At 30.6% G+C, this 23077-nt stretch overlaps 3 protein-coding genes across 3 annotated transcripts; all 3 read left to right on the plus strand.

Moving 5' to 3' along the window:
- The first annotated feature begins 9899 nt into the window (after positions 1-9899).
- On the plus strand, positions 9900-10442 carry LOC120072127. The gene has a single exon (XM_039024539.1). It carries the CDS (start codon positions 9900-9902, stop codon positions 10440-10442), a length of 543 nt encoding a protein of 180 aa, XP_038880467.1.
- Positions 10443-10966: 524 nt separating this feature from the next.
- LOC120072128 (integrator complex subunit 5-like protein) lies at positions 10967-13340 on the plus strand. Its single transcript, XM_039024540.1, has 4 exons — positions 10967-11026; positions 11624-11920; positions 12008-12097; positions 13254-13340. The coding sequence occupies exons 1-4, from the start codon at positions 10967-10969 to the stop codon at positions 13338-13340; spliced, it is 534 nt and encodes a 177-aa protein (XP_038880468.1).
- Positions 13341-19526: 6186 nt separating this feature from the next.
- LOC120071482 (RING-box protein 1a) lies at positions 19527-21226 on the plus strand. Its single transcript, XM_039023794.1, has 5 exons — positions 19527-19779; positions 19898-19948; positions 20067-20126; positions 20788-20859; positions 20960-21226. Exons 1-5 carry the CDS (start codon positions 19647-19649, stop codon positions 20995-20997), a joined length of 354 nt encoding a protein of 117 aa, XP_038879722.1. The 5' UTR covers positions 19527-19646; the 3' UTR covers positions 20998-21226.
- The last annotated feature ends 1851 nt before the right edge of the window (positions 21227-23077 follow it).

Raw genomic sequence — 23077 nt, forward strand, 5'->3', positions numbered from 1 at the left:
AATAAGATATACACAAATAAATATCTATTAATGTTTGTTAAATTAAAATTCCAATATCGTGATCATTATTTTCAGTTTTAGTTCATTTCCATCTTTATATTCTTGAATTTTTTTAATTTTAATGATTTTGATTCAATCATTTCTATTTTTATTTTTATTTTATTTTAAAAAGATCAATATATTTATAAAAGTTGTGAGACTAAAATGATAAAAAAGGAAAAGTTTTATTTTTCTTTATTCTGTTTGTCATTAATATTTGAGTCTCACATCTTTGACTTCTAAGAAGATTAGATGAACTCTTTAATTTGATATTTCTTTGTTTGGTCTTATTATAAAATTATATCTCTCTCTCATTTGCTGGCATTTTCACACTTTTCTTTTATCATATCATATGATATTTTGCTTTCCTTTATCATAACATGTGCCATTATGTTGTATACTTCATATTTAAGTCATCATCAACTTTGAAATCATTATAATAAAAAAAAAATGTTTACTTTATTTTTGCAAATCATACCTTTTCTTTCAAAGGAATTAAAAAGGCCTTCTTTTATTTGCCATGCTCCCCTTTCCTTTATCAAAATTATAATTATAATATCCATATTAAGATTCCAATATATTTCAAACATATCAATATCATACATAATAAAATTTAAATTTAAATTATTATTTCTATTTTTAAATTATATTTATAGATTGTTTGTATCATTCATATTCATTACGTGATTATTGAAGATATATTTTTAATATTGATGTCAAACCTTCTATTTTACATATATTGACCAATAAATTGATAGCAAGCTTACTTGAACAGATCTGTCCTCTAGGTTGTACAATTCTAAAAATTGATAAATATATTAATTATTAGATTGATGAAATATTTCGATCTTTGATTTTAAAAGGGTGTTTAAACGTACACGTTTGACTTGTATAAAACTGTTGATACACATGTATTTTGGAAACTAAATCTATATTTAGTACATGAGTTTGCCAAGCAATAAGTTCGAAAATGCTCAAGCTAAATTACATTATATAAATTTACAAGATAATAAACTTAGACTAACGTAGATCTTATATTATAGATATTAATATTTAGGACAATCCATTCATAACACCGTGGATAAAATACTAATTACCATATAAAAAACGATGGTTCGATCATTTACGTTTCGATAAAAAATGTTTTAACTTACAAATAAAGAATCTAATGTAGATACTATACAAACTCAAACCCTATTTATAAAAAAACCATAAGGTAAAATAATTCCCTATTAGAAGATACACACTGTTTAATTTGAGTGTAGCACACATGTCATTTGTTTTATTAAATTGAATTAAGAAAATGGTATGATTTATAGATGTGAATTAAAGTATATATGGATGGCCTACAAGTAGATTTTTTTTTTTTTTAATATTCCAATGGTTGCTCAAATTATTGAGGGAATTGGATTTATTGGGGCAATAAAAGGAAGAAGTTTCTAAGGTAGGTTTGGATGGATATGATCCATAATTTGCTCAAGTGATGAACTGGCCATGACTTTTAAAATAGGGAGCACAAGATATAAGTTAGTACTTCTTTTATGTATATTGAAAAGTAAGGGAAGAATATTATTTTGAGTACACAAAAGTGAGATCCATCTTCCACTCATTTTAGTGGGAAAAGAAAACTCACCATTAAAACAAATATTTTTTTAAAATAATTTTTTTTTGATTATTAGTTAGTAACGATTTAGTCTTTATATTTAGTCCCTTAAACTTTAATGAATAATAACTGACTCGTATATTTTGAAAGTTGTAAAAATTTAGTACCTACCATGAAAAATTTCTTCAAAATAAATGTCGTTTTGATTATGTAGTGACTTGGTTTTTGAAGTTTATATAAAAAAAATTGATGCCGGATCAATTTATCGATCTACGTGTGTAAAACATTTCATTAAATCTTAATAATACTTTTTACGATAAGGGTTAAATCGTTACAAATAGTGAATTAAAGTATATGGACTAAATTGTCGTCTTTAAAGTCTAAGGACTAAATAAATGTTGGTTTCTTCTCAAAGATGTTCTTTGATTTGAGAAAATGTCTTTTCCAATTCTACCCTCCTCTCATTTTGTGACTAAGAGGTGAGGGAGTAGTTGATTTATGGTTGTTTATTTTTTTTTATTGTTATTATAAATTTGAAAATATTTGGACTAAATTGTTATTTTCAACGGCTAAATTGTTATGTCAAGTAAATTTAGGGGTTTTTTAAACCTATTTTTAGAAAGTAAGTGGATTATTTGAAAATATCATAAGAGGAGGGCATTTATGTGCAAAATATCAAAAACCCTTTTTGCCAAACTAAATAAAATCCAATTTTAGTGGAGCTTTTTGAAGATGAAGATGAAGCCAACAGAAAAAGTACCCAAAAATGTAGGGTTACCTTTAAGAGTAATATATTTATGGTTTAAATACTACTTTATTTCATTGTTCTTTATACTTTTAAATTATTTATTTTGGTTCATATACTTTTAATTTTGGTCCCTATATTTTAAAAATGTTCATTTTAGTCTTTGTACTTTTAATTTTGTTCATTTTGGTCCTTATACTTTTCAAAGTTGTCATTTTGGTCCCCTCATTTTTACTTTTAAAGGATAAAAATTGTTACTTTTTATTTAAAGTTCAAGGACCAAAATGAACTAAAGTTGAAAGTACAAGGATCAAAATAAATATTTTAAATTATAGGGACCAAAATGAATCAAAGTTGAAACTACAACCAAAGGAGTATTTAAATCTATAATTATTTAATTGGAGCTTACCAACCTTCCTTTATAAATTAGAGAAGGAAACATAGTGGTAATGGCAACAACTTGTCCTCTTGAGTAATCTGCCCTTTCACAAAGAAGGGTTGAAAGTCCATTTATGATTAGTTTAATTTGTACCAATAATTGTATGTATTAATTTTTGTGAAGTATGCAATCATAGTTTATGAGTCATAAATGGCTTTGATTATCAATATAAGTTTTTTTAATTTTTTTTTTTTTTGTTATCTTATGTTGTATTATAATAACTTCTGATTTTATTTAGAAAATTATAAAAATGAGGAAAAAAAAAAGTTTTCAAAAGTGCCTTGGTTTTTTAACACATGTTTTCAAAATAGGTAGAAAATAAGAAAATTATAGACAGAATTAGAAGTAGTAATTGAAGCTTAATTTTCAAAAATAGAAAACAAGGAACAAAATAATTATCAAATATAACCTTATAGATTAGGATTCAAAATACACGATAATAATTGATCAGACATCTTCTTACATCTTTCTCCATTTAAAATAATATAATGATCTATTTTGATTTAAATTTTAAATTAACATGCACATTCACACTTCTTTAAACAAAATTCCCTAAATTGTCACCTAAAATATATAGAACTATTTCAAATAAAGCATGTTCAACCAAAGAGAACAACCACACTTGGTAGTTTGTGTTAATGGAAACTATTTGTTAAATTATGTTGTACTTCATCCAAAAGTATTGTTGAGATTTTAGATCACAAATTGCAAACTTAATTAAACATATAAATTGAGTCTTCTTATAGTATACTTAAAAATACCTCAAATGAATTTTAGTTGTTGATGTTAAAATCTGAACAGAGAAACTGTACTTAACATTCACGTGATAGTAACGATAGATTTGTAATTTGATGAAGAGAGGGTCAGCAAAATAAAGATAAAATCGTTCTATTGCCAAAGTCAGATATGAAGAACTATAGAATAAAGATGAACTCAGAAATTTAAATTCTCTTATATGAAGCTATAATGTTGTATTTATAGCAAAATTGACCTAGAGTTCATCTTATTCCTCTTGGGATTAGAACCATAGATATTTCTCAAGTAAAAATTCAAATTAGACATTTTTTAAAACCACTCACCCGATTTAGACATATAATGCAATTTCTCTTAGGATTAAGTCTTAACGACTAATTTGAATCCAAATCCACTTTATCTTAAAGTCTTCGACCTATTTCAGCATATCCAAATTCACCTATAACACCAACTAATCTCATAATTTGAAGGATATGTTTGAACATATTTGAGCGACTTCCTAAGTACTTAAAAAATATTCTTCTAGGTGTTAAAAAAATGTTCAAGATAAAATTGAAGTCAAAGGGTATTCTTTTATGGAGTGGTTGGGGATGTTAGCACTATGGACGAATAGTTTCAATCAAGAGTGGAAAGAGGAAAAGGAAGCAAAAACAGCAACAATATCTGTCAGCCTTTTTTTTTCTTTTCCTCAATTGTATGTTCACATTTCACATGACAAAGAGAAGACCAAAACCATACCAATACAAGATGCTTCAAAAATCAAAATGTCTTTCAATCATAACTCACAAACCCTTTGCCCTTTGCATTTAAATTTGTGTTTCCTTGTTTTCTTTTTCAACAAATTCACAATCAATTTATACCCAAACCATCCTTCTCAAACCGAGCGTTAGGGCTCGAGTTTGTGTAGATTAAACATAATAATGGACTAATAACTTCAGAAGTTTATATTGTTAAATGTCAATGTGAGTATAGCTCAATGATAATTAATACATATTTTGATCTCTTATAACCTCACTTGTTATGAAATTTAGTAGTTCTAATTATTTTTTTAAATAGTGGTTTTTAGCATATAATAAATAAATATGATACAATTTTGTTTTAGTTACTACCAACTTTTAGAAGTTAGATAATGTATCAATTTTATTTTGATGTCTTTTTTTTTAAAAGAAAAATGAAGAGAGAGAAATCGTTCAAGTAATTAAAATATCGAATTAATATATTTATATTTAATGCAATAATTTTTATTCTAATGTTATTATATATCCATCGTGAAGTCACACAAAATGATACATTGTCTCACCCTATTAATTACTATTTCCATTCAATTAAATCCTACATTTTTTTTCTCTAAATTTTGGATATCATGGAATTATTTTTTTAATAATATAAATGTAAGTATTTACTTTTCTTCTTCTTTTACATGTACATCTCACATATATTGGAAAAATCAATGCACAAATTCAATGCATGTACCACTTCCACCACGAACAGATGCATCCAATTGACATCTATTGCATTCTGTGTTGAAGAGTCGCATCTCATCAACGTCAATTGTTCTTATTTAACCTAAGACTTTGTTTTTAAATATATAAATTTATTTTGTAAATTAAAAATTAGAAAAGTCACCTCCATCATCTTTCAAATGGGTATCTACATAACTACATTCAAAAAGTTAGAACACTCGTCAAAAGGGTAATATGGAAATTTATTTTTTTAAAAAAAAAGGATAAAAAAGATAGGTAAAGATTATTCTTATATAGTTCCTTTTAATATAGTAGAGATACATAAATATTTAGATTTATATAAGTTATATTATAGTGATGAAGCTTGGGTATTGTTTACGGGTTTAGAATTAAAAAGGCAGGGTTAAAAAGATTTTTTATTTTTTTGTCTTTCACCCTAAAAGGAGAAGTTGTTAACTTAAATGCTATGTTTTTGTGAGTGTTAGGAAATGATTACAAGCATTTTTTTTTTCTATGTTAAAAAAATCATACTGATTTTGTAATTAAAAATTAATTTAACATTTGATTTTAAATTATTAAAGGATGTAATTTTAAAATGACAATTGATTTTAAGCCTTTCAAAATTCTTTGGAGAAAAATATTGAAAAATTCAGATATAATATTTGCTAGATAGAGAATAACCATTTTTTCAATGTCAAGAAAATAATAGGGCAGAGGGAAAATGATACACATTTTTTTTTTAATAAATTACTGATTTTATTTAACTTTTATATTTGTATATATTTAATCTTTAAACTTTTAAAATATAACATTCGAATCGACATTCAAATGTGTAAAATGCATTATTAAAATTTTAATTTTGTGTTAAATAGATCTCTAAATTTTGTAATTTTGTATTTAGTAACTTATTAGAAATATTTTTTTTTTCAAATTCATGTATATCTACAAAAATATAAAAAAAAAATTGTAGGTTCCTTTAAACATAAAAGTATGTTTAAGTCTAATCAATTTATTTCTTTTTTAAAAATTGAATATATTATAGACTTATTAGATACAAAATTGAAAGTTTAGAAATTTATTAGACAAAAAAATATAAAATTTAGTGACCTACTAGTTACTAAACACATTGAAAATACATTAATATACTAGACACTTTTGAAAGTTTAAGGATCCAGTAGATACAAATCTAAAAATTTAAGAGTTGAATTTGTAATTTAACCCTTTTTTTTCGTTTTTATAGGTAAGAGTTTTTTTCCCCTTAGTCTAATCTTACCATTCTTACTCAAAATTTAAGCTTTCACATTGAACTTGAAGCTTCAAAATTCTATTTTTACTATTAAAAGGAGAAGAATCATAAACATCACTCTAATTTATAATTTATAAGTGATTTTAAAATCTTGAACTACTTATTATCAAATTGAAAAGTTACAAAATATAATATATATATATATATATATATATATATATATGAAAGTGTTTAAAAGTTTAGTAGTAAAAGATAAAAGGGGGATGGAACAATAATTAGAAGGGTTGGTGTGTTGAAGTAGTGGAAAACTCATCATGATGGATGACTATATGAATTGCATGGTTTTTCCATGCTTGTGAAAGAAAATTATTATAAGAATTATTTCTTAAAAGTATGAAAATTTTGTTTATCACAACAGCTCACGAAATGCAGAAATAAAAGATAAATCTAGATCAACTAACAAAAAAGACTAAAATTAACCTATTTCTTAGGTCAACGATTTTCAAGTAAAATTTTCACCGAATGACTAAGGAAAATGACTCGCATACAGTATATCACAAAAGTTATATGGAAACTTCGAAATGATAAGGAAAATGTCTCAAACTTGAATTTCAATCCTTCATATACCCAAAAATTAGCTACAAAAAGTAATGGTCATGATTGATAAGTTTGGTAACTTCTATCTTATCTTAACGCTTAATAGCTGAAAATACACTCAAGATTTGAAACTAAAGTAATAAAAGAAGGATTCAAAATGCTTGCCAAACAAGTGTTATTAATGGCAACTCCATTCACAACTTCAAGCTTGCAAATGATATGAATGAATTTTTCTTTAATCTTCTTAGTCTTGAATTGTGTAAGAGGTTTGGTTGGAAATTGTGAAATAACATGATCTCTAACAAAGTATAATAATATATTAGACACTTTTTAAAGTTTAAAGATCTATCGAACTTAAAATTGAATGTTCAAGTATCAAATAAGCAAAAGTCTCAAAGTTGTCGGACTAAACTTGTAAATTAACTTTTTTTTTTCACATGATACTTTGAAGAAAAATTGTATCAAATGGACTCAACTTTATGATATATTTAGAAAAACGTAACTTTATTTTTTATTCATGTTGTTTCACCATTTTCTCAAAGCTCAAGAACATCTACATGCTTCGCTTCTAAGCGTACACATTCATCTAAGAGAGAATTAGAGAATCAAGTACTAGAGATCGAACCACATCACATCAAATCATCATCAACATCAACACCAACTCAAGTTCAACTTCACGAAACAAGTTTTTCCGAAAATCTCGTGCAAACACCAATCCTCTAAGAAGATCAACAAGTCCAAAGGACGTTTCAAGAAGATCAACAAGCCCAAAGGCCGATCATCCAAACTTAATATTAGAATTTACTTTTTGAGAGAGTATCAAAGGATTATGTATCAGAGTTTGTACTCACTTTACTGAAATTAACACCAATACGAAGTTCAAATCCACGATGCAAGTTTCTTCAGATACCTCATGCGAACAGACACCACTCCCACCTTCAAAATTTTCTTTTATTATCTACTTTCTACCAAAAAGTCAAATTTTGAAAACTAAAAAAAAATAGCTTTTAAAAGGTTGTTATCGTTTTTGGAATTTGACTAAAAATTCAACCATTGTACTTGAGAAAGATTCAAATTATTGTAAGAAATGGGGAGGAAATAGGTTTAATTTTGAAAAACAAAAAACAAAAAACGAAATGATTACCCGACTGAGGCATTGGTTTTTTCATTTTTCATAGAAGTTTGACACAATTTTTTTTTTTCAATTCTATTACATCATTTCCATTCCAGATTTTATTTTTAAACAATCAATTATATACATGGTTTTTTTTTTCATTTCTCTTTTAAATTTTCGACAGCATTAATTATATACATAGAAGTTATATTACAACTCCTTTTACTTTTCAATACTTTTTAGTATTATTTTTTAAATAATAAAGATCGCAATATTTAAGAGTTATCAAAGTAATTGACATATTATAAATATATATATATATATATAAATCTTAATTATCTCCATTTTGCTTTTGTAAATATGGATAGTTTCAAATAATTTTGGATCGGTCCATTCATGGAGGGAAAAAAAAAGGAATATAAATAGAAGTGACAATTTAATTAACTCCTATCAGGAATAGAGTTTTTTATTGGCCCAAATAAATACAAGGAATAGAGTTTTTTATTGGCCCAAATAAATACAAGGCCCAAACAAAATCTCCCAAATTCTTCTTCTTTCGCCGGTTTTCTCCTCCGCCCCTGACCGGCGAACTTACTCTTTCCGATCGAGATTTCACCCATGGCTACTTTGGGTACCGATATTCCTATGGTTCCCGCCGGCAAGGCTTCAAGCAGTGTTGGCCCTTCGTCTTCCAAAAAAACCTAAGCTATTTGAGATCAAAAAGTGGAATGTTTCCCTACGCTTGGGTATTTCAAAATCCTAATTTCAACTTCTCCGATTTCTTTTTAATTCCTTTCGCTTTTAGATGTTTCTTACTAATTCTTCTTATCATTGTTATAACATAATTTTGAGAAAATTTTGCGAAATGACCGCTCTAAAAAAACTTTTCCATGGATGACCTCTTCCTAAAAACTTATTATGATTGACTTTTTGTTCTTGTGAAATACCAATTTTACCCCCAATTTTAAAAAACTTTTCAAACCGGGCTACGAAGCATCGTCACCCACTCTTTCACTTATATTTTCTCTCTTTGTGCGATTTGAGCTCTCGTTTTCTCTCGTTTTTGCTCTCGTACCTGACTCGTCGTCTCCTATCTTCATCCGAGCATTTGACCACCTTCTCACTGATCCTTTGTACACATTTTCCACCATTGTTGATCTCTGAAAGGTATGTAACTCTTCTCCTTAAATGCATGTTGATATTCGTTTAAGATTCTCGTCGGTTGTTTAGGCTTGGCAAAGGGTTCGCGCCTACCATTTGTTAAACGATCTCTCAGCTTTTGTTAAATGATTGTGTATTCGCTCTTAAGAGATCACTTAGATAATTCTAGGTAGCATTAGTATTCTTTAAACGATTGATTATAGAAATGTAAACGATTGTTTAGAAAAAAAATGTGTGATTGTTTAGTGGTGTTTACGCAATCGTTTAGTATTCTTTAAATGATCGATTATAGAAATGTAAACGAATGTTTAGAAAAAAAACGTGTGATTGTTTAGCGGTGTTTACGCAATCGTTTAGGTATTTGTAATGCCACCATTGAGTTGTTTGTTACACGATTGTTTAGGTATTTGTAATGTGATCGTGTAGTTATTTGTTATGCGATCGTTTAAGTATTTGTAATGCGATTGTTTAGTTGTTTGTTACGCGATCATTTAGTTCTTTGTTATCCAATCGTTTTGTTTTATGTTACACGATCATTTAGTTATTTGTTACGTGATCGTTTGGTTTTTATTATGTGATTGTTTACCTATTGTGGTAATGTATGCATTTGTTAAAGGTTGCTAAGATGGTCGTCCCTGTTGAGAAATACTTTCCTGCTACAGTTTCTTGCCAAGTCCACAAAACTGCGTTCATTATGAAGAATAAGTTGACAAAATAGCAGATGAGAATGTTTAGGACAATGGCCTTTGGTCCACTGTTGGACGTAGATCTTGTATTTAATGGGCAACTATTTCACTATCTTCTGTTGAAGGAGGTAATAGATGCAAACCCAGATGTTATATCATTTAACATATTGGGGAAGAAGGTAACATTCTCCCAAGACGATTTTAATCTGATAACTGGGTTGTGGCCGACCAAGGAAATTATAGAAAGAGAAACAAGCGGTGAAAGACTACGACAACTCATTCTTGGAATGAAGAACCCAAATGATAAGGATAGTTCTTGTAAGGACGTGGAGAATGCGTTTGAGAAGTTCACTTTTACAAACGAAGAAGATGCCGTCAAGGTTGCATTGGCATTGTTCATCGAAATGGTGATGATTAGAAAAGACAAGAAAATTCAATTTGATTTGAAGACATTTGGGATTGTTGATGACCCTGAAGTCTTTAGACATTATGACTGGTCGTCCGCCTTTTTCAAACATACCTTGAATAGCACGAAGTCTATCATGCGCGGGAAGAATAAGGCACATGAGACAAAGAAAGCAGAAAATGCTCATTAGGCCTCATATTATTATATAAAGGGATTTGCACTTGCATTCCAGGTATGTATTTTTGTTTTCATTTCACTTTAATCTGTGTGTTAATATGTATGTGTAACAAAAGCCCTTATATTATAGGTTTGGACTTAATTTTATCCACGTCAAGTAATTTCATAGCCTCTAAAGTCAGCAAAGTTACAATTTCTAAAATTCTTAGATGGACTTATTCTCGTGCTCCATCTTATAAATCGTTGAATAAGAATGTGTTTCAGCTCAAAAAAGTAAGTAACCGATTGCTTAGTAATTATTAGCATCTACCATAGTTTCATGCATTATGATTTACTCATTCGCTTATGTACAGACTATTGTTTTAAGAAGACTTGTACAAAGCGAAGAGGAGATAAGGTACAAAGAGGACTAGTTGGAAAGAAGGAAGAAGGATTGAAGAGGTGATCCATGATGTCGAAGGAAGAAGGATTATGTGGTTGAGAAGGTTGAGGGGCATGATCACTCTCTCGATACCCATGAGTCATTTGGGAGGCACGATGGGTTGGACCAGCATGTTGGGGAGCAAGAAAACCCTCCATTCGATGAACCCCATATTGGTGAGCAAGATTAATATGTAACTAAACATCATGCCATAGAGCCCAAATCACGTAGGCTGGTTCAGACTAACCAGAAGAAGGGTAAGAGGGGACAAAATGAATCATCAAAATGCAACATAAGTCCTCTAAACATCACATTCCAAATCATACAAAGTTCTTAGGGAGGAAATTACAGAGGTTCGAAAAGATTTGGCAAACCTGTCTACCATGGTCTGTCAGATGGGTGATACCTTTACTGTCCAGCATCATCTGAACAAAATAAAGTTGCTAGTCCAACGTCTATATTGGGTATGTATGCATATAATCCTAAACGATCATTTGGATAATCCTGAACGATCGTGTAGATAATCCTAAACGATCATTTGGATAATCTTAAACGATCGTTTAGGATTCTCCAAATGATTGTTCAGGATAATCCAAACGATCGTTTAGAAAATCTTAAACGATCCTATGAAAAATAACCGTGTAGAAAATCTTAAATAATTGTGTAAAGTATCTTAAACGATTGTGTAAAATATCTTAAACGATCGCATAAAATATCTTAAACGATCGCGTACAATATCTTATTCACTTGTATGTTTTGAGTGATTTGTTCAGGATAACAATGAAAGGACTTGTGACGGTAATAATAATGATGGTAATAATGATGATGGTAGTAATAATGAACGGACTCACGATGATGATAATAATAATAATAATGAAGGAACCCCCCACGATGAGCAGTCCAAATGTATCAGTGATCAATGTGTGGCTGTTGAGCACAATACGATGGAAGCAACAATTGATGAAAGACTTGAACTCTCCATACAATTGTTCAATCTGAGGAGCCACTTCAATTTGGATCCAACCAATGTTATGGAGAGTGCAACTAAAAAAGAAGCCATTGAAATGAAGGTACGGTCGTTGTATGAATTAATTATCTTAACATTGAAATCAAGGTAAGACCATAATTATCTGTTCTGATTTACAATTTAAATGTAGAAGAAAAATGACCTTTCCAAGCGTCAAAAAAGGAAGAAACCAACCAAGTTTTCACCTGAGGATGTGAAAAGAGGGAAAAAGTCACATGCGGTTTGGTAACAAAGAGGGAGAAGCTCAGCCACCTTCAAGTGATCATCAACCATCTCTTTTAAGTGATCCTCAACCACCTTCAAGTGATTCACACCTCGATCACCTTCAAAATCTTACCATGAAGCTCAACCACATGTAATTGAGCCTCACCCACAAGAACTTGCAGTGGAGCTAAAACCAGCAGTAAGTTTATCAATCCCAACCCCTTGGTCCCGGTACCAGACTTTTCTATAAGAACTGTTACTCAATATGACCCATTGTTCCCAATCCTGGATAAGCTATGGAATGGATACAGAAAATGAAAAAGCCATCCAAAAACTAAAAATGAGGAGCAAATGGTTGTATATACATTCCGAACCAAGGAGTTCTTCAAGACACTTGAATAGAATACATGGGTGATTGGGGACGTGAATAATTCTATAAATCTTATAAAATTTCTATATGATAGTTTAGAAAATGTTAAATGATAACTCAAAAAATCCCAATCGATCGTTTAGCAATTATCAAATGATCGTCTAGCAAATATTATATGATAATTTAGAAAATCCTCAATGATTGTTTAGACAATTGCCAACGATCGTTTAGAAATGCTTGAACGATCTTGTAGTAAATCTTCAGCGATCGTTTAAGAACAACTAAGCGATCATCTAGTAAAAACAAATTTATACTTATATATATATATATTATAATATATATATATATATATATATATCAATAATAATATAGATCTTTTTATTTGGTACACAATGAAGGGAAAAACTATTGAAGGTTTTCGAAGCGAAATGCGGGGATCGTCAATTTCATTTTTATTTTATAGAATTTACAAAATTATAGATAAAGAAAGAGAAGGATTATGCATTCTAATTAACTTTCAAACATGCTAATTTCTAAAGAAAAAGGAGAGGAAATATTCATTTACATTTGAAGAACACTTTGTTTCAAGAACTCCCTCAATTAGATCTCTTCTCTTCCAAAAGGGACACCCCCAAATGGAAGTTTTTGTATTCTCCTTAGTGATTGCGTTTATGACACGGTTAGCTGTTGTGATTTTTTCATATACCTTTTATGGTGTTTCTAATGATAGTAGGAAAGTAGATGGGAAGGGAGAGAGTGGAAGAAGAACTCTTTTCTCCCTTCTTATTTTTTTCTTATGCAGGGTAGTGATAATCCAGAAGAGCTGGCAGGAATAGATACACCAAATGTAGAGAAGAAGATCACCCTTTTCATTGCACGATCGTTATGAGAGGAAAGATAGGGGGGAAGCTTTTAATTAATGCAATATATAATATTATTTAATAAAATCATTAAAATTATATTAATTAATATAATAATACCTTAATTATATAATAACACCTTATTATATATATAAACTATATGTTATATCCCATATAACACATAACCTATAGTTTTATATTGTATCAAGTACAATATAACCTATAGTTTTAATTTCACTCAATAATACATGACATTTAATATAAATTACATTTATATTAAATTCAACTATATAAATCTAATTCATATAATTAATATTTGAATCATATTCAAATATTTAATTCCTCTCAACTTATTCATGGTATCATATTTATATTAAATTTAATTACAAGAATCTCATTCATATAATTAGTATTTGAATCATATTCAAATTCCTCTCATATTACCTTATATTATAATGTATCAAATACATTATATTAATTATATTACATATATAATTAATTTAATTAATTATATCATATATAATTAATTTGAACACTTCAAATTAATCCAAAAATAATTCTCAATTAAATCACTGTTGAGCTATAGAGGAGACCTTATGGACATGTAGATTGAAGCTCTAATAGTATTTGAATAATTAATTAAATTCCTTAATTAAATTACCCAACATCCATTAACTGCCGGTCATTCCACTAAATACCGATAACTGCACTCTTCGCACTACAGATAAATTTTTGTGTCCACTAGATATAGCCAATCAATAGTGTGATGACCCTTCACAAATCGCTCGTAAGTACAGCTAGGTCAGAATTATCGTTTTGCCCCTGTAGTTACATATAACTCCTTAAGTACCACTGACTCCTCTAATGAACAATAAGTCATAATCAAACTATGACTTAGTCCCTCTCGAGCTAGGAGAGGGTGTGTTCACTATGTTCAAGCCCCAAAATCAGCCCTTAAGGGAGTAATTTATCTACTTGCTCCTGCATCGGGGAAGGATTAAATTCCGTCTCATGTAATTGTGTTCCCAGCTCTCAGTCAGACCAATCCCCAAAATGGTAGGCTTATTGAGTTGACAATCTGGCCACTTTCACCCATACAAATCAAAGGACCGCCTTCATAAGCAGGAGTTCACAACTCATTCAGGATTCAGGTCATGTCACCTATGGTCATCCTAGTGAAATGTAAGTCTCAATTATTAACGGTGTTATATAATGAGACTAATCATTTCGTGGTCCGGACTTATACAAACTCTTTGTATAGGATACCCCCACTCACATGTATCCACATGAATGATCAGGATCAGATTATTTGTAGCACTTTACAACACTTGTAACACCTACAAAGCAGGTCGTATCCGTAGTGCCACAAGGATAAGGTACATAGCCTTATCCATCTACTATATAGCCTTATCCATCACAAGGATAAGGTACATAGCCTTATCTATCTACTACAGACCGTTTAGGTTATTATTTAAACAAGATTCACTTGTATGTTTCTATATACTTGTTTAAATTACATAAAATAACCTAGGATCTTAGTTTATTAGATTGAGTGTATGCTCATAAAATAACACTTATTTTAATAACAACAATATGTTTATATAAAGTTTACAAACTAAGAGATTATAAAGAGATTTAGGACACTCATCCCAACAATACATACGTCATAAGTTGCAGTTGAGACCTGATCTGTGTAATTATCGATTCACAGTGGTTGATTTCAACTTTACGGTATCCAAAATTTTACATCAATAGTAACTCTTCATTCAACTTTATATTTACGTATTTCTTTGCCCAGGATGCAATAATGTCGCCAAAAGGAATTGCTTCCAAGATCCGGCCAGAAGGTGTGGAAATGAAAGGTGGAAAAATTGCACGTTGGTTGGATCAAGAAGCATACATGAGGTTTTGGGCAGGATCGTCTTACTTCATTGACTACGTACTTGGACAACACGAAGAATATAAACCATCATGGACAGATGTTGACTTCATATTTGGGCCAATCAACATCAAACAACATTGGCTCATGCTTGCCATCAGTTTAAAATCGTGCATCATCTATGTATTTGACTTAATGCCTAACTACATAAGTAGTGATATACTTTATGGTTATCTTCAGCTGGTGGCTAGATTAATACATTCAATGTTGATTTTCGTTGGAAATGAAAAGCGACATAGAAAATTCAAGTACGGGCCATGAGAAGTGAAGAGATCGAAGACAACTATCCAACAGGGCAAGTCTCTTAACTGTGGCACTTTTTGTGCTAAGTTTATAGAATATCTTGTAACGGGTACAAATAGAGTTAGATTAGAACATAACAATGTGAAATTGTTTAGGAAAAAATATGTTGCCCAGTTGTGGGCTAATCAATATGTATGGTAATCTATACTTGAATTTCTTGAAATGAATTTGCATTGTATATCTATGCTGAACTGACTAATATTAAAAACAATACAATGAAGAACAAAAAATAACATGAATAAATGATCGAACAGAAATAACTAAACGATCGTTTAGATTATACTAAACGATAAGTTATAAACAACTAAATGATCGGATATATATAAGTAAATGATCGCATATATATAAGTAAATTATCGCACATATATAAGTAAATGATCGCATATATATAAGTCAACGATTGTTCATAAAAAAAAAGTAAACGATCTCACAGGAATAAGTACACGATCACATATACATAAGTAAACGATCACCCATAAATTACATACCATTGAGCCTAGATGGGCCAGTGCCAGGTGTTATTAATGTTTGTCTACACGTTTTCTTATTATGCCCTCACTGACCATATGGTATACACTTGTGGATTTGTCATGGCTCCTCTCCAATAAAAAGTATCCTAACGGTTTGACGTCGACCCACACTTGTTACCTTTCATGGTGGTAGAAGTTCGAAGTCTTCAAAATCTGATCTTCGACTCCATTCTTGTCTTTGTCCAACAGGGAAGATCAGTTACACATAAGCAGCAAAAACACATTCAACTGTAAACCATTTTGCACATAATGTTTGAACATTAATATTTCTAAGGGTTTTCGCAGATATTTCATGAGAGCATGTGATCTCTATGCAGTTGAACTCCATGCAAGTACATGCCGTGAATGAAGATCAACCAACCCCCAAAATATCCATCGTTCACATTAATTAAATGCATATCTATCAGAGAAACATGATGTGTTCTAGACATCAGTTATGATTCCTTAAGATACTCATTGCGTAATTAGTTACAATGTTTGTCCATGCCATTGCATGTGTACATCGGACATAGAACCAACTTTGTAGCCATTTATGGATATACTCCAATAGCTTTGTGATTAATAGTTCTTGTGCATCTTTCATCACGACTTTGATGCATTCTACTATATTTGTCCTCATCTTGTCATACCTACAATGGACTTGATAAATCCTTGCCTATCGTTGTAATCCAATCTCCTCAAGATAGGCCGTTACCCTAGGATATTGATGGAGCTTAGCCCAATACATTTGAAACTCAGATTTTCTATAAGTTTTCGTTGCTAGGTAGTGGAATTAATGTCCTTATTCTTGAATCTATCCACCAAATTGTTCTGAATATGGTATATACATAGGGTATGGAAAGCATCGGGGAATATACTTGAGACAACCTTCGCAATTGAGATGTGACTTTCTGATATAGTCATTAAATTTGAAATGTCTGCTATCAAAGCCTTCAAATGAATCATGAACCAATTCCATGATGCACTGTTCTCCCCATCTACAAGCTGAAAGCGATAGGATATATTTTGTTATTTCCATCAATGTACGTTGCTATTAACAACATACCTTTATATTTCTCGTATAGATATGTCCCATCAGCAACAGTTATTGGGCATATACAGTTCAAGAAACCTTTAATACACGATCCAAGTGCCATGAAGACATACTTAAAGTAATGTCCATCCTCAACTTTAACCTCAAAGATCGTACCCAGATTTGCAAGTTTAAGTGCCTTGCCATATGTTCTAACAGTAGCATATGATCCTTCTAGTGACCCTTGTGCAAACACCAATCCATACTTTCTAGCACGATAAACCCGTCCGTTATTTATATTCACTCCAAAATCTCGTTGGACGTCCTCAATGATATCCCTCGGATGGTATGTTCGACCAACTTGTTCGTAATTGGACTTGATTACATGTCTAATAACTCAAATGTTTGCTTGTCGATGATTACCCATTCTCATTTCAAGAGAACATGTATGTTCACCTATGTTCACTTGGATATTTCATCACTTTAAAGGAATCGTTTCTTTCAATTTTTTGCACTGACCCTCCACTTGCATTCTTCCATTGAACACCATACAGTTAGCAAGCTCTTCGTCGACTTCTTTACACAGTATTTAAAGTTTTTTTTTTTTTTTTTTATTATTACAAGTATCCTGACAAGTCATATTTCGAAAAGAAAATCTGATTGACCTTAATATCTTCGTCATTCAGACACTCATGAGGTATTGTGATGAGGTCGTTATATGATGGGCCCTCTGATGGTCTGGGTACATCTATAAATGGTTGGGTTGGAATGGTAGAATACATTTGAACCGAAGGCATCACAACTGCTGGGATGGGAGCATGTGGGTTGAAACATGAATGTAAGGTATTGGAGAAATTTGTGATCCTGAAGATTGTCTATATCCATGGTCAGTATCGAATTGTGGAGTACATCTAGGTTCATGTTATGACCAAACCAAGCTTCACTTCGATCGTCCCCCAAGTTACATGACTCAATATGGTCATCCATTGAAGACATGGTGAGAATATTATGTACTGGAATGGTTGCATATCCAAAGTTTTGACTAATTGGAATGGGTTAATTTGTTGGATTGCACTGTTGGTATATATTCTCAGTGTATACTCCATGAATTTCATAAGATGTAACTGATACAAATAACGGCATCCGGGATGCATCACTGCCTTCTAGAAAGAAGCTAGGATCTTCATTGTCGACTATGTTAATTGAGGGAGCCGGAACCAATAGATTGTAGCAACATTTGATGTGTATTTCAAACAGATTTGGATCGATATTTAGTCGTTGGTGCACAATATTCACTAATCTACTTACTGTTATATCATTTCTGACCTTCAAACCTTTCATATGACCTCCAACATAATAGCTTCTCGATTGGTCCCATTCCCCACCAAACCGTAAAAAGATGCAAAGTAGCGTCATTGATCTGCAATTGGATTGACAAATTTTAAGCAATACTCAATCAAATTTTAAAAAATCACCCAGTAATTGATAAATGATCACCCAAGTATTTATAAGTGTTCGTTTAAAATTGTATACGCAATCACATATATACTACAAAACGATCGTTTAGTGTTATATACACGGTCATTTATATAATACTACACGATCGTGAAGTAGATTATAAAAGATTGTTTATATAATACTAAACGATCATTCATATAATACGAAACTATCGTTTATATTGTAATGAACGATCATCTATATATTGCTATGATCATTCATTCAATACTAAATGATCTAGGGGACAAGAAATACTGTAGAATATCATTTACATTCTCTCAGTTTCTGGATCTGACGAATGAATCTTTCTCTATACCCAAAGATACAATGAAATGAACAAAGATGAAAGCAATCAACAATGTTGATGTTGTACTGAAACTTTGAGAGAATAATGGAAGAATGAAAAGTATTCGATGGAAAATGAATAACTGAGAATGACCTTCCATTCTTCAAATCAATGTTGTACAATGCTATTGGTAAAATATTAGTTAGGAATAAGTGCGTTGGTGGAATGTTAGTGTTGCATTGAATACATATTGAAAGAAGAGCTGAAGAAATTGTTGAAGGAAGAAGAAATGTGGTGCAATTTGAGGAGTTTTTTGAATTAGGGGTAGAATTGGTATTGAACATGCCAAAAGGTCAATAGATAAGTTTTTAAGGAAGAAAATTAGTATTATTTTTTTAATAATAAAGATTGCAATATTTAAGGGTTATCAAAGTAATCGACATATTATAAATAAAATCTTAATTATCTCCATTTTGTTTTTGTAAATATGGAAAGTTTCAAATAATTTTGGATCGGTCCATTCATGGAGGGGGAAAAAATTTTTAAAAAAAAACTAGGAATATAAATAGAAGTGACAATTTAATTAACTACTATTAAGAATAGAGTTTTTAATTGGCCCAAATAAATACAAGGCCCAAACCCCTTCCCAGCTCATTCTTCATTATTTCAATCTTCCAAAACTAAATCTCCCAAATTCTTCTTCCTCTTGCCGGTTTTCTCCTCCGCCGCTGACCGGCGAACTGACTCTTTCCGATAGACATTTCACCCATGGCTACTTTGGATACCGATGTTCCTATGGTTCCCGCCGGCGAGGCTTCAAGCAGTGCTGGCCCTTCGTCTTCCAAAAAACCTAAGCGATTCGAGATCAAAAAGTGGAATGCTGTCGCTCTCTGGGCTTGGGGTATTTCGAAACCCTAATTTCAACTTCTCCAATTTCTTTTTAATTTCTTTCGCTTTTAGATGTTTCTTACTGATTCTTCTTATCGTTGTTGTAACGTAATTTTGATTTACTTGTGCAGATATTGTTGTCGATAACTGTGCAATTTGTAGGAATCACATAATGGATCTTTGTAAGTTGAAGGAGTTTTGAAATTTTCTTTTAGAAATTTTCTTTTACTCTAGATGTGGTTTTGGATGATGATTTGATATTTCTTAACTACGATTGGTTTGGTTTGGTTTGGTGTTTAGGTATTGAATGTCAGGCGAATCAAGCGAGTGCTACTAGTGAGGAATGTACTGTCGCCTGGGGTATGCTATTACGCCTCTGAACCCTTTATTTTGATTATAGTTTTCTTGTTTGAGATGGTTTTGGAGCTCTGTTTGCTATATTTTCTATCATTTTCTGTGAAATATGTCCAGTTTGTCTTTGGATTGTTGGTGCATTTTGCAATTGCAGCAGCCAACCTTGAGATTTTAGTCTCAGTGACTAGAAAATCATCCCGACTAGTTAACGATATTTCTTAATTAAACTGATAAACAATACCAATTGTCTTGTTGAATGGACCTTTCTTTTCCTCGTTTCATGTGGATGAATGTAAGCTACTTTAGACATATCAATTTAGAATTTCCATTAGTGGTTTGTCCTTGCCATTTGTTAGACGATTTAGCTTCTGGGTCAATTGTTGATTTAAGATAGTATTAACTATGATTGTTTCTTAACTACGTGTGTTTAAACTCTTACAATGTTGTTTCCTCCCCTATTGATTTCCACTTGTTGGGTCTTCTAAATATTTTAAGCCTACAAGTGAGGGGAGGGTTGGATGATATAATATTAAATTTTGGGTCAATCGGTGATCTAAGACCATTTGATCTCTTGTGTTATTGTGGTAGTTTCTTTTGGGGATTAGGCCTTTTATATATGCTTCTGTGTTTTGGGTTTGCTCTTTATTAAGATTCTTGTCTGCTGCAGGGGTATGCAACCATGCTTTTCACTTCCACTGCATTAGTCGTTGGTTGAAGACTCGCCAAGTTTGTCCATTGGGTATGCTTTGTTTGTTATGCTTTAATGTTTCTAATAAATAATACTGTATGAAAATTCTGCTCCTTCATTTTTAATATTGAAATCTTGTTATGTTTTTCAGATAATAGTGAATGGGAGTTCCAGAAGTATGGACATTAGGATCTTCATACCGTTGCAATGTCGAAAGGTCGGTTAAACAAATGCTACTTGAAAATGTCCAATTGTTGAAAATTTGAACTAATGTCAATTCCCAAATCCGGTCGTGTTTTATTCCTATGCATTTTTATATCCGTAGTAGATTAAGATTTTGAGTACTTTATTCACGATGTGAACCTTAAATGCTTCTTTACAAGTATTGAGCTAAATGTTTATTTTCCTTGTTTGTACATCCCTGTGTTTGTTTCCCAATCCCAATTCTGTTTGTTAATTTTTGCATTCATCTTCACTAAATATCTTGATGCAATGAAAGTTCTTTCTTCCTGTGGTTAAGGAGGAAAGTATCTAATTCCTCCAAATTTGCAAGGAATTGGCCCATCTTTAAAGAGGAAAGTATCTAATTCCTCCACATTTTCAAGAAATTGGCCAAGGCTTTTCTCCATATGGTTTACTTAAGGTAGGGGTGTTAAAAAAAACCCGATAATCCGTAACCCAACTCGCGCTATTTGGGTTGGGTTATCAACTCATTTGAGTTGGATTGGGTCCAAATAAATGAAAATTTTATGGGATGGATTAGTCATGCTTTCATCTAATATATAACTCAAACCAATTTGAACTTATTATTAACTTTAAAAAATATATATTTTTTTATACTTATAATACGATTATTTATACATATATTGTTCATTATTTTTTGAATAATATATTTTCTAACAACTTTTAAAATAGTTTTTCTAGTATTTTGAAAAGAAAATTTTCATTACACAAATTGAAATTGAATTAATCTTAATTCAATGTATGAAAATAATTAAATCATATTATTATGTATTTTCATTTTACTTTTTTTTAGAACAAAATTTTAAATAAATGACTCTAGTAACTTGGATTGATCTAACTCAAATATTTTATGTATTGGTCTATTTTTTTAATAAGGATTATTTAGGTTGAAGAAATTTGTAACTTGATTAATTAGATTAGGTCTAAAAAGTAACTCAATTTAATTTAATTCCTGAATGTCCCTACTTTAAGGTTTTAATTTCCAATGATTTTGACCCCATTTATATTATCACAGAGAAAAAAATAATAAAATATAACAAAAATATGGACCAAATATCATGAATAAAAAAATTATTTTAATTTGTTAATTGAAATATATTTAAATAATCTTTATATTTATAGTTTTTCTAGAAAGAACATTCTTGGACGTTTTTATTGATATTTATATCTACATCTAGTTATTTACCTAAAATTGAGATCTCGAGGCATTTAAAACTATGGTATGTGAAGTATGTCATGTGTAAGTTTTATCAATAACCAATTCTCTAACATTAGAAGTATATAATTTGGAATTATTAAAATATAGGTGATTAATTTGAAAATTATTAAACACTAGGCAAACTAAATTGAAGGACTCCCATTAGCAATTAAAACACATATCTAGTCTTAATTAACTGATAAATCATTGGTATGAATGAATGATTGCTTTCTGCTAGGAATTTGCAGGGAGGACATTAACACTTTGCAGAAATGGCTAAAATGATTTGACCATTTACACATTTGGTCCTTATAATTAGGAAAAATAATTCAGTCTTATAATTTGAAAATGTTAGAATTTAGTTCTTATAGTTTGATAAAATGTTCTAAATGGCCTTATAATTTTATAAATCTCTCATAAATAGTCTCCCTGCCAATAATAAAAACCCTGAACTCATGCAAAAACTTTTTAGGAATAAATTTTTTTAGGTCTAGCTTCAAATCGGCCGAACCAATAATATCATTCTGATTTTTTCAAATTATAGGAATCGAATTTGTAATTTGACTAACCGTACACTTTTAGTTCCTTTTCAATTTACTAGACCAATAATATGGTCTCATGGGCCAACTCATACTCAGTATTCATTTAGTCATACTAGATAATTATATCATAAATTGGCATACAATACCTTCATTTAGTCATACTAGTATCCGTTTTAGATTTTATAAGCATGAGGTTCATCATCTCATGAACTAATTAACACATGTACTTTATAAAGATGGCGAGATCTCATTCTTCAACGTGAGATCTTCAAGTTTACCATATTCT

Source organism: Benincasa hispida, chromosome 2, assembly GCF_009727055.1.
Source record: "Benincasa hispida cultivar B227 chromosome 2, ASM972705v1, whole genome shotgun sequence".
Classification (NCBI taxonomy): Eukaryota; Viridiplantae; Streptophyta; class Magnoliopsida; order Cucurbitales; family Cucurbitaceae; genus Benincasa; species Benincasa hispida.

Coding starts and splice junctions, on each gene's coding strand:
- LOC120072127 (XM_039024539.1), top strand. CDS start 9,900: ATGGCCTTTGGTCCACTGTTGGACGTAGATCTTGTATTTAATGGGCAA.
- LOC120072128 (XM_039024540.1), top strand. CDS start 10,967: ATGGGTTGGACCAGCATGTTGGGGAGCAAGAAAACCCTCCATTCGATG. Junction 11,027..11,623: donor ATTCGATGAACCCCATATTG/GTGAGCAAGATT, acceptor TGATTTGTTCAG/GATAACAATGAAAGGACTTG. Junction 12,098..13,253: donor GAGGGAAAAAGTCACATGCG/GTTTGGTAACAA, acceptor TTTCTTATGCAG/GGTAGTGATAATCCAGAAGA.
- LOC120071482 (XM_039023794.1), top strand. CDS start 19,647: ATGGCTACTTTGGATACCGATGTTCCTATGGTTCCCGCCGGCGAGGCT. Junction 19,780..19,897: donor TGTCGCTCTCTGGGCTTGGG/GTATTTCGAAAC, acceptor TTACTTGTGCAG/ATATTGTTGTCGATAACTGT. Junction 20,127..20,787: donor GGAATGTACTGTCGCCTGGG/GTATGCTATTAC, acceptor TGTCTGCTGCAG/GGGTATGCAACCATGCTTTT.